General features: G+C 42.9%; 1 protein-coding gene across 3 annotated transcripts in view; it reads right to left on the bottom strand.

The window, feature by feature from the left end:
• LOC124035728 (ubiquitin carboxyl-terminal hydrolase MINDY-2-like) overlaps positions 1-9,512 on the bottom strand; it is a 30,663-nt gene extending 21,151 nt beyond the window's left edge. For all 3 annotated transcript variants that reach the window (XR_006838796.1, XM_046349340.1, XM_046349341.1), the window contains exons 1-3: positions 8,514-9,512; positions 7,542-7,599; positions 930-994 (exon numbers count right to left, since the gene is read on the bottom strand). Coding sequence is in view for 2 of the 3 variants with exons in the window: in XM_046349340.1 (XP_046205296.1) it covers positions 930-994; positions 7,542-7,599; positions 8,514-9,413 (1,023 nt within the window). In the remaining variant the exon portion in view is untranslated. The remainder of the gene's footprint in view (positions 1-929; positions 995-7,541; positions 7,600-8,513) is intronic.
• Positions 9,513-12,103: the final 2,591 nt, after the last annotated feature.

The following is a 12,103-nucleotide window of genomic DNA, read 5'->3' as shown; positions in this document are numbered from 1 at the left end:
CCTCGGACAGTAATCCAGACTCTGGTATGTACACACGCACACATTACTTCTCTCCTTCCCGAGCGATGACGTCCGTGAAAAGAATAACATTCACAGATGTGCTGGTTCTTTGCCACAGCAGAGTGGAGAGGAAGAGGACAGGAAGAGAGGCCGTACCCTTCCCACATTCCAGGCAGGCAGCAGGGATGGGAGCGTGGATGGGAGTGTGGATGAGAAAGCCATCCCTGCCAGGCCATGTGAACCACTCAGAGCCCCAGTGCTGGCCTCGATCTGAACTCAGCCATGCATGCCTGAGCAACCTGCCCCCTCATGACCCGTGCTGTGCCGTAGGCCTGGCAAGACGCGGCTTATATAACCTATATAAGGGCTAAAAGCAGCTCTGGGGCAGTGGGCTGTTTTCCATATAACCATTATCATCACAACGCTTATTTTCATCTTACATAAATATACATTCATTGGTCTTTCTGGAGATTAATTCCCAATGCAAATGTTGTGCAAATGCACTGACGCAGATGCACATGACTGTATAAATACTCAGCATTACATCGTTGCCCATTAGAATATGATATATTTCTGGATAGATGAGGACAGGAACTGCAGTCACTAAACGGCAGGCAGGGATATTTTAGGCTGGGAAGTGAGAACAACTGAGCCCCCCTGGCGTGGTGCGAGTTAATAGTGTGATGCTGCGGACTTGTTTTTTGGCTGCTGCTCTGCCATCAGAGATCTAACTGGAAGAGGGAGGTACTCAACAGCCTAGAGCCTGCCTGCCTCTCCCTCTCAGCCTCCTCGCTCATCCTGCATGCCTGTCTGATTCTCCAACATGAGCCACAGACAGACACAAAGAGAGATGGACCGGCAGACATGCATGCGTATGATCAGTGAATAACTGCCCTTACTGATTGTGTTTAAGCAACAACAGTCCTTACCTGCTCATAGTTTAGCCGCTGGGCTTCAGAGATCTCTTTCGGCTTTGCATCGAGGATGTAGTCTCCTGCAGGGGAGCGAGAGCGAGGGAGAGAGGAAGCAACATCAGAAGACCTGGGGATACAGGCTAATTAAAACAACCATAGACACACAGGGGAGCTGAGAGAGAAAATATAATCAGGGTAGAGCCCTGCCCGCTCACCAGTGACATCACAAGGCTTACGGACCGCCTGCTTACGTCAATCCCATGTGAAGAGGTGATATTATCTACTACGTTCTGATTCCATAAGAAGTGTCTAATCCTCAGTGAGAAGCGGGATGTTGAATGTTAAGCGCTGGCCAGCTGTTTTTCCAGGAAGGGCTCGGCCAGGCATGCAGGGTCAGTCGAGCCCTGGCCAGTGGGGAGCCGCTAGAGAGGTGTTAAGGGCTTAGTGTAGGACCTAGGAAGAGCAGCCACTGGGGCAGGCAGGGAGAGCCTTGTAAAGTCAGTCAACCACCACAGAAACTGAAGACCCTGTGGTGCTAATCACAGTGCACCTGTCATCCACCCATTAACATCGCACCCAACTCCACCCTCCCCCTCTGAGCAACACACAGCGGCAGTGTCCAGCTGTCGAAAACATACCCTCTCGCAAGATATGATGTTACAAGATGATTCTGTGAGACTTATATCTGGAACCCCCCCAAAAATAGGCCTACTTTTTCCTCATAATCCAAAGATTGCTTTCTTACTTTAACAAAGTGAGCCAGTGGTCAGTGTATTTGAGAGCCGGGGAGCTACTCTGATTCAATCTCCATTTCCTCTCCTCAGACACAGGCTTCCTCAGCCCTGGCCATGAATGCACCCAGCTGAGGCCAGTCAACTGACTGACATTTCTATGCCCAGGGAAACCCCCGGCCATACCCCCCTTACCTCCCTCCGTCTGCCCCGTTCCCTGCCAGCTGACTGTAGACGGTGCCCTCCCTGCCCGGGCCTCTACTGCTGCTGTTGATGATTCACTGGCATGCTCCACAGAGTACTAAATCCCAACATCGACCAGCAGCCTCTAATACAACATACATCTCCTTCACTTCTGCCCTTATGGGCCTCACAGTAGTTATTAATACAGCGTCTGAATCAGCCCACGTTAAATGGGGCTCTTTGTGAGCAGCTCTTTTTCACAAGCTATTATTTTTTTGTCTGGGCATGAAACAGTAACTGCGCGTAATGAAGTGCAATGGTGAGGCTAGGAGACAGGCCTATCTGCCTGCTCCTGGACATTACACAAGATGAACGGTTTGACCAGGGACCAAACCATTCACTATGAGCTCTCAGCCACTAGCTAGAGTAAAGACAAAGCCGTCTCCACAAACAGAGCTGCAATTTATGGGCACTTGTGAAAGAAGAGCAGAGACGACTCAGAGGCATATCTGGGATGATACGCACAGCCTGCATAACGCAGTTAAAGGTTGGCAATGTACATAAGAGGGATGGCTACAACCATGAGCATTCCTCCGAGGAAATATACCACGACACAGTCGGAAAAACAGGAGTTGCGTGAAATGAAAACGCTGTGCTTCATTACTGCTTGTCACCTGTGATTTGCTGAAGGGTTGAAGTGCTCACTGTGAGTCAGTGTACTCGAATGAGACAGGGAATGTTTTTACACTGATAACTAGGAATCAACCATGGGTATCTGTAGGAGCAGATGAGCAAAGTGTAGAGAGGCAGACAGAGGGAGCAATCAGGTGATTCCATCAGGGGCACAATGGGGGAGAGGGCCCGCCCTGAGTGGTTGGGAGTGGGGGTAAAGACCTCTCTGTGGCTTCTCACTGGTATTGAACATAGAGCTATGGGGTTGGAGTGAGTACTGTGTTCCATCAGACCCACACACTAGGCTACCTCTAAAATATCTAAAGATGGGCAACTATGTCGCTCAATGTGCTAATGTTTTGGGTCAGTCTGAATGGTCTCCTCTCTCAGAGTTTCATGTCAGTTGACCAGCAGGGTAGTTTACAGTTTCTTGCTTTCCTCCTCTCTTATAAAAAAGTATTTGGAGAAGGTCAAATAAGATTTGCCTGGTCATAACGTGGTCTGATAATGAAATGCACACACTGTAGATGATACTTTTTCTTCCAGCAAAATGAACCAAACTCCAATTGGAATTGAATTGCATGGATTAACCAGTCACGGACACCAAGCGCTATGGACTCAGAGGCAGATTCTGTGGGGAGGAAACACAAGGCTCTCCCATTAACAGAGTTCAACAACAGACAATTACTAATTCTAAATGACATTTTCCTAGCCAATGCATCCAAAAAAAAGTAACATCTAACCAAAAGGTAACAATGTTATTACTTACAATCATTATCACCCCTGGTACAAAACACACTAATGAGAAGTCAAGTCAACATTTGCGTTAGGCCTAATGAAAAATACGTGAAGAGAAGCAGCAAACTGAGAAATGTAGAGAACATTCCCATGACTGACATCAAAAATATATTTCCTGACAATGAAGAATCATCCCTCTGTTTCCCAATCACATTTTGTTGTTATATTCTATCTTGGTAGCTAACGAACTAATCTGTCCCCCAATGAAGCACTATAGTGTAAACTGTAATTAAACCATGGTGAGAAATATCCTTACCCACAAATTAACAACAGTCTGTGTCTTGGCCCATAATGACTAATACAGATTAAATCAAAACCAGTTGAATCTGCTAATCACATGCAGAATGTAGGACAATGTAGCACAAACAGTCAGGAGTCTTTGGTACAAACTGACCTATACCGAACCCCCAAATTATCATATGAAAGTAAACAACTCCCATGGCATGACTAATGTGGATACATTTCAGGACTTCTGGCATCTCTCAGAACTCGGCAGCTGGTGGCTCCATTTCTCTTATAGTTAGAGTTGTTATTGACGCCTAACAGTCATTATATGATGCATTTAGCTAGAACACACTCAAAAACGGGACACTAGTCATAGCACCAGTCAAAGAATTATAGCGCTTGTAAAATTGAAGCCAAACTGACCAATGCCATGAAAAGAAGGCTTGGCTATAGTGACAGTGATTTTTTTCTCTATAGCTTAGATGAGAATGCCTTTTGTAACAGGACACCCCTGGTTCTACATCATAACAGCACCCAGCTATGGAGGGAAGCAATGGGGTCAGCATGCCACGCATGGAGAAAGAACACAGCTCCTGTTTCCCTGACGTTAGCAGGGCTTGGTCCACAGGGATTCTTCAGTCCTCCTGGTCAATCTATACTGGACCATACCACCTGACCTCATATGGGTATTAGCGATGCGTGGTTGAGCTGTTTGTTCATCCGCAGCCTCCCGCAATTGCTAATAACTCAACCAAAAGCGCTGAGGAAAAAACGAAAGCCATCACATCACCCAACCCACAAACATAGAAAAAGCATTGTACAGTCTGAGATGGAAAACGTTTTTGACGGGCATTTTTAGATAGCCTACCAAAATGTTGGAAATTATAAGCAGGCCTATGTTATTCAACTTGTCTATAATTAGATACAGGCAACTTCTCTTCTGTAATGACTTCTTATCCTAGAAGACTAAATAAACCTTTGCTCACCAGAATAATGTTAGAAATCAACAGTATTAATGTTTTAATCTATACTGAACAAAAATATGTACGGTGTTGGTCCCATGTTTCATGAGCTGAAATAAAAGATCCCAGAAAAATTCCATGCGCACAAAAAGCTTACTTCCCTAAAATGAGTTTATTTCCCTGTTAGTGAGAATTTCTCCCTTGCCGAGATAATCCATCCACCAGACAGGTGTGGCATATCAAGAAGCTAAAAAAACAGCATGATCATTACGCAGGTGAACCTTGTGCTGGGGACAATAAAAGGCCACTCTAAAATGTACAGTTTTGTCACACAACACAATGCCACAGTGTGCAATTGGCATGGTGACTTAAGCGATATCCACCAGAGCTGTTGCCAGAGAATGTAATGTTAATTTTCTCTACCATAAGCCGATACCAACATTGTTTTAGAGAATTTGGCAGTACGTCCAACCGGCCTCTCAACCACAGACCACGTGTAACCACGCCAGCCCAGGACCTCCACATCTGGCTTCTTCACCTGCGGGATCATCTGAGACCAGCCATGCGGACAGCTGATGAAACTGAGGAGTATTTATTTCTGTAATAAAGCTGTTTTATGGGGAAAAACTAATTCTGATTGGCTGGGCCTGGCTCCCCTGTGGGCCTGCCCTCCCAGGCCCACAAATGGCTGCACCCCCTGCCCAGTCATGTGAAATCTATAGATTAGGGCCTAATGAATTAATTTCAATTGACTGATTTCCTTATATGAACTGTAACTCAGTAAAATCATTGAAATTGTTGCATGTTGTGTTTATATTTTTGTTCAGTATAGTTGAAATGGTTAAGGTGTGTTTTCTTTCCGCTTTCACCTCTGCTTCTTTCACACAGCAAATACGTTTAGCGACCAAGGAGAAAATTGAATAACTTTTTAAAAAACATGAACGATTTGACATGCAAAATGTCCAAATGACATCAGTTTCACTGGTTAAGGAAATTAAAAGCTGTTAAAACGACACTTTTTTTATAAGATCTCAGTCCGGCTTGGATGCATATTTTATGTGGTTTAAATAATACGATATTATTATTAAGGTGATGGCTTACATTTGTCCTATTTTACACTTTTATGATGCTGATAAAGATTATAGATGGTCCCGAACCGCGCATTCATTCTCTCAAGATGCTGAAAGAAATGAATAATATTTCTCCACTTCTGTTCAACTTTCAAAATGTATATTTGGTGTATAATTTCACTGCAAGAAATGCTTAATTCTGCTAGAGTTATATTAGGCGATGTGAGAGGTTATAGACCTACAGTCAGTCCAGATTTCAGTTAACCCATCTGAACAGTACAGTTCCCTTGATGTGCCATTTTGAATTCCCCGTCTTGAGACTGTTGAATCATCACACATGACATAGCCAGAACTGCCATCATCCCTTTTCACTACATTTTCCCCAAGCATCAACACTCCATGTCGCAGCTTTTCTACTATTGAATTAAACTCCGACATTGTCCTTTTTGCCTCAGTGGAACGATTTGAACTTTTTCTGCCCAAGTACCCAAATGCATTTGGCAATTGGAGTGTATTTAGGGCGCTAGTTAGGCTACACACTAACGGCAGATATAAATAATGAAAGGAAAACCTCAATGTAGTCTATAGATATGAATTGCACAAGAATTATACAATTATAGATTTTTTTTATGCATTGTTTTCTCTTTATTCAACCCGCCAGCACTTTATCCATACAATATTTTATGACCCTAAACCCAACCACCATCTGTAAGAACTCCAGGCTTATCACTAATGGGTATACAAGTCCATATGCACTCTTCTGAGGGCAGGTCCAGTAGCTAGGTTACAACCAGAATGCGTATAATGACCCAGGTAGAGTTTTGAATTTATTAAAGAATCTTCCAAAATACTGTAAATCCAATTCATTTATTGGGTGCGTTCGTAAATTCAACATGGCAATCTACTCCGATTTCAAAGCACTCTAGTTTGAAAGTGTAAAGTATAATTGAGGAATTTACGAACACACTAAACTCGGTTTTTAGGGCAGTTGTAAATAAACATTGGCTAAAACGTTTTATTAAATTGTTGACAGTGACACAGATGAAGTCACTAACCCTCCTGATAACATGAAAACACTAACCAGCTCTGCTAGGGTGAGTAAAATGTTCAGAGGGAGGTGCCCTCTTATTTGTGTCTGGAAGAAGCTAGCAAGCTAGCCAACTTTAGTAATTTATCTTGGGTACTTCGCTGCGGTTCTGAACTAAGAACACTTGGATCAAGCCTACTTGTCGGTCAAAGTGTACAATCTCACAACGCTCTGAATTTACAAACGGCCCAGAGAACACTGACACTCTAGAGTGAATTTATGAATGCACCCATTGTATTCACTGGCTAAAAATTAAGTGGAGGTTTTGTTTATTTAGAAGGAAAACTCAGGTAATAATGGTATATGGGTGATTTCACAGCAGCTATGCAAATTACTGTGTGCCATTGCTTAAATCATATGAAATCCATATTATATAGCAATTTATCTTAAAGCTAGGAGGCAGCAAATCCACAGTCTACTGAAGGGAGGTGAGGAAATTATTAAAATAAGACTGAGGGGCCAGGCAGGCAGTGAGGCAGGTCCTGTGATTATTCATACAGTAATGCCTTCTCAGGCAGTGGGACATAATTACAGCCCTCCAGTACTCTATCATTAAGGTCACATTGTACTTCCCAGGCTAGTTTCTACTACAGCTCAATGCTCCACTGCACTGGTGTACTAAATGTACAGCCAGACTAGCATTTTGTGACATGGACCTTCTAGACAGGTACAAAACCAAAGAAAAATACAGTATTGTCCATTGCCTTCGAGCACTGTCAAGTTGGCTTGTATTTTAATCAGGCTTAAAATACAGGTCACAAATACAGGTCCGTAAACTTAGAGAAATACTAGAGACAGGGAATAAACTTGCCCTCCAGGAGGGCAACTAAAGAACAGGTCGCTGATTTAAATGACATTCGGGTCTTTGGTTTGGTAAACAGATTCTCACTTATACTCACCAAGATATTCCATCAACTGTTCAGCAGTTATGATCTCCATCATTGGTGGCATCTTCACCTGTAATGGAACCGCATACATTACTTAACAAAGCAACATGACTAAAGTTAGCCAGGCCAATAGAACCTGGCTGACAGGAATCTCCCTCCCCCATGATTATGGTTCACAGTAAATACACCCACACCTGGGAAGTGGAAAGCTGTGTTTAAAGTCACCAGAAGTGCACTGTCAGCGGTTGCACGACTGTCAGCACACACACAGGCGTTTGAAGCAAAGAATTCTGTTTACAGTCACTTTTATGTCACCCATTTTCACAGTAGGTAGTGAGGTTTTAGGGAAGGTTTCAGACACCTGAGACACAGAGCTGCAGTTTAAGTTGTGAAGACACATACTGAATCAGAATCTCCACCGCCTGCCAACCAACCGTCACTGACAGTAATTAAACGTTATCTTTATGATGTAAATGAAACCAGAAGCTTAAAAAGGACTCAATTGGAAGCTCTCAGAGACTACTCATAAGAGAGGGACTGAGCTGCCAAGGCCGCAGCATGGGGAAAAGATATACAACTGGGTCTATGGTATAATTGGTCAATGTGACCTGTCAACAAACTCGATCATAAAATTACAATAATTAAGTATTAAGAAAAAATAAAGATGAGTGCATATGAGTGGTATAATTTGAACTTTAACTTAAATTATGCCCAAATTAAAGAATTTTATTTAGGGATCTTCAACTTTTCGTGGTATTCTATATTCTGGCAGGTGACAATAGTTTAATTTACAACTGATCATTCAATTTGTATTTTATTTTGATAATACATCAGATAGCGTAGTTATGATGACCAGCTTCATAATTACTTCTCTATTAGTAATTTAGTATTGACAAATAATAGATGTGTAAACGTTCCAAATGGCATCATGGACACCACATGTAAACTTGTCTCAGAGGTCTGGTTATGATGTCAGTCATTTACCTTCCATGCCAGCAATAGGACATTCATAATTGCCAGCAATGGGCATGGACCGTTCTCATTCTGGGTAATGATAGGTGTGTTTTCCTCCTTCCATTTGATCCACTTGATGTGGTATATGGACTGGCCAGCGCCCCGGTCCTTGGTGCACGGGATCTTAGTTCCATCAGCCCCATACTCGCTCTGTATTGTTATTGCCAACACCTTGTCCTCCACCCCTTCACTGTTGAGATAGGAACTGGGACAGGAGTTAAGGTTCGCGAAAGACTCAAGTGAGTCGACGCTCCTAGATTCTGCCGCGATGCACGGGTCACTCCCACTCGGCAAACCCTCGCATATGGTTTTGTCAATCGCAACTCCACATTTAACGTTTCCCGTATTTGTTTTGTCCGGACATAGGTGTGTCGGTTTTGCCAGCATCACTGGTTCAACTGACTCACAACCCAACACCTCAGCTTGACCATCTGTAATCCTTGAACCCATCGAGGAGGGCTCGCCATCCGTTTTGTTGTTTACTAACTTTGAGGTGGCATCCTCGCTGTTTCCTGTAGTCAGCTGCGTGCCAGATCCCATCCCGTTACTCAAATGATCTCCAGATCCAGAGGACAATGTCTCCGACCAACCACTCGATTGAATGTTCTTCTCTTGCACCGGGAGAGACTCGATCATTTTTGCCACATCTAATTTCTCAACACTGGAGATTGCATTACTAGCAGTGCTAGGGGCACTACTGGAGCTAGTAGTACAACTAACCAAAGTACTGCGAGAATGATCACTAATCTTGCACGTATCGGTCGCTCCCTTCATTCCGCCAACTGTTTTAATATCGCCAATTTCTCCTGCAATAGTAGCACATAGAGTACTTCCTCCAACATCTCGATGCAGGTTTGCATTTTTCTCCATTTCGATTTACACACTGTCGACAGCTTTTAGCTAGCTTAATTGCAGCTCCAGCTTCAGCCCCACAGACGCCATGACATATCTGCCAGTGACGTCACTGTAGAACAGCCCACATAGTTCTGGAAGAAATGCCTCTTCAGGCCAAAGAGAGGCAGTAGAGAATAACGGGAGATTTGAGTGCTGTTTTTCATCATTTGTACATTTTGTACATTTTTTAAAATCCGTTTGCAACAAATTGCACGTGCTTTCTCGTCATGGTTTCCTGTAATTTTTACATTAATAATCATTGTCCCCCAAGACTAAATCGGGGAGGGGACTGTGGATCTGTCTCCATCATTTCGTTTATATGTTCATTCATACCTTAATCACATGCGATTTCTCAGAAAGCACTGGGCCGATTTGGACGAAATTTGGGTAATAATGAGTCTTGCCATAGAGAGCAGGCTTTTACAAAATTACTCTGATTTGCCAGATGGTGGTTATAACAAGAGATTGAAAATGCACATTTTGAAGGTCATGCTCCTCACCCCATTTGACCTAGTCATGAAATTCGGTACATAGGCCCCTCTCCTCACAAGGAACAAATTTCGAATTTTGTGAAAAACACTTAAAATACTACTCTGTTGGCACTGAATGGCCGATCTGCATGAAACTTTATATGTGGCTTTTATGGACAAAGGTCTCTTAATGCAATATTTTCCAGACTAGTACCTAAAACAACATGGTCACTATTGACCAATAAACATTCCCCTGTGCATGGTCTGCCACATAAATGCATGTACATAAATCAGTCAAGGATATTCACATTGTAACACAATTTGTTGCACATGTTGCAGACACTGTCAAGATTCAACATATGCAAACACATTCATATCGACTACACAGTGGTGCTACAATGGCACATGTTTATCTCTTGATCTGTTTGACTCAGAGCACTGAAATGTGGCACACATGCTCAGGGATGTGAGTCCTAGCTAACCCACATGATTTCTCAGACACCACCTGCCCGATTTTGAGATATTTGGGTGAATGATGCTTCTCGCCGTAGATATCCAGCATTTACAAAATGACTCTGATTGGCCCAAGGGAGGCGCTGTAGTAATCAACTGTACGTACGCTAGTCACACGCAACCTCTCAGACACCACTGACCCGATTTGTATGAAACTTTGGCGAATGATGCGTCTTGCCATATAGATCCGTCATTTACAATACTACATTGATTGGCCCAAGGGGGGTGCTGCATTATTTGTGGGGGATTACATGTTTACTGTACCTCATACCTCTGCATTTTAATCTGGTACTGGTACTCCCTGTATATAACTCCATTATTGTGTATTTTATTGTCCCCCATGATGAAATTGGGGAAGGGACTGTGTGGATCTGTCTCCGTCTGTAAATTCGTATGTTCGTCAAACGCTATATCTCAGTCAGCACTGGCCCGATTTTTGACAAAACTTGGATTAATGGTGCGTCTTGCCATAGAGATCTGGCATTTATAAAATTACACCGATTGGCCCAATGCAGGAGTTTATAGTAATTAACTGAATTGTTAGTCACACACAATATCTCAATTGGCCCAAGGGGGGGGGGGGGCACTGCATAATTAGTGGGAACGACATGTTTACCGTTGCCTTGTTAGTTTATTTTCATTTTTATATGGATAGAATCCTAATGGCTGAAGTAATATTATCTTCACAAAATGTGTGTTTGTGTGTGTGTGTGTATGTGTGCGTGCTTGCGTGCGTGCATGCACAGGGAAGGAAGAGGTGCGTGGGTCTTCATCACCTTGTATCTGGTAGCAGCAGCAGACTGACAAGTTGAGGTTTCCAGTTCAGTCAGTGTAGTGGCTTTTTTTAGCCACACAGTGGCAGAAGCTACACAGTGAAAAGATCAATGCTGTATGTCTGATGTACAGTATGTCTAATGGGAAATAAGAGATACACATTTTTTGCAGTCAATAGTTGGTGTTACAAAGAGAGCATTTTATCTAACCTTGACCTTTTCCTAACCTTAACCTAATTATTCTAACATGCTACGTAAATTATCCTAACCTGCTGCGTAAGTTCTCCAAATGTTCTGCGTAAGTTCTCTACAAAACAGTCACATTCAACTCCAGGACACCTACACCACCCGATGTCACAGGAAGGCCATAAAGATCATCAAGGTCAACAACCACCCGAGCCACTGCCTGTTCACCCCGCTATCATCCAGAAGGCGAGGTCAGTACAGGTGCATCAAAGCTGGGACCGAGAGACTGAAAAACAGCTTCTATCTCAAGGCCATCAGACTGTTAAACAGCCACCACTAACATTGAGTGGCTGCCGCCAACACACTGACTCAACTCCAGCCACTTTAATTGATGGGAAATGATGTAAAATATATCACTAGCCACTTTAAACAATGCTCCCTAATATAATGTTTACATACCCTACATTATTCATCTCATATGTATACGTATATACTGTACTCTATATCATCTACTGCATCTTTATGTAATACATGTATCACTAGCCACTTTAACTATGCCACTTTGTTTACATACTCATCTCATATGTATATACTGTACTCAATACCATCTACTGTATCTTGCCTATGCCGCACTGTACCATCACTCATTCATATATCTTTATGCACATATTCTTTATCCCCTTACACTTGTGTCTATAAGGTAGTAGTTTTGGAATTGTTAGCT

The sequence above is a fragment of the Oncorhynchus gorbuscha genome, linkage group LG05, assembly GCF_021184085.1.
Source record: "Oncorhynchus gorbuscha isolate QuinsamMale2020 ecotype Even-year linkage group LG05, OgorEven_v1.0, whole genome shotgun sequence".
Classification (NCBI taxonomy): Eukaryota; Metazoa; Chordata; class Actinopteri; order Salmoniformes; family Salmonidae; genus Oncorhynchus; species Oncorhynchus gorbuscha.
The sequence above is the reverse complement of the archived record's forward strand: the minus strand, read 5'-3'. Positions and strand labels throughout refer to the sequence as shown.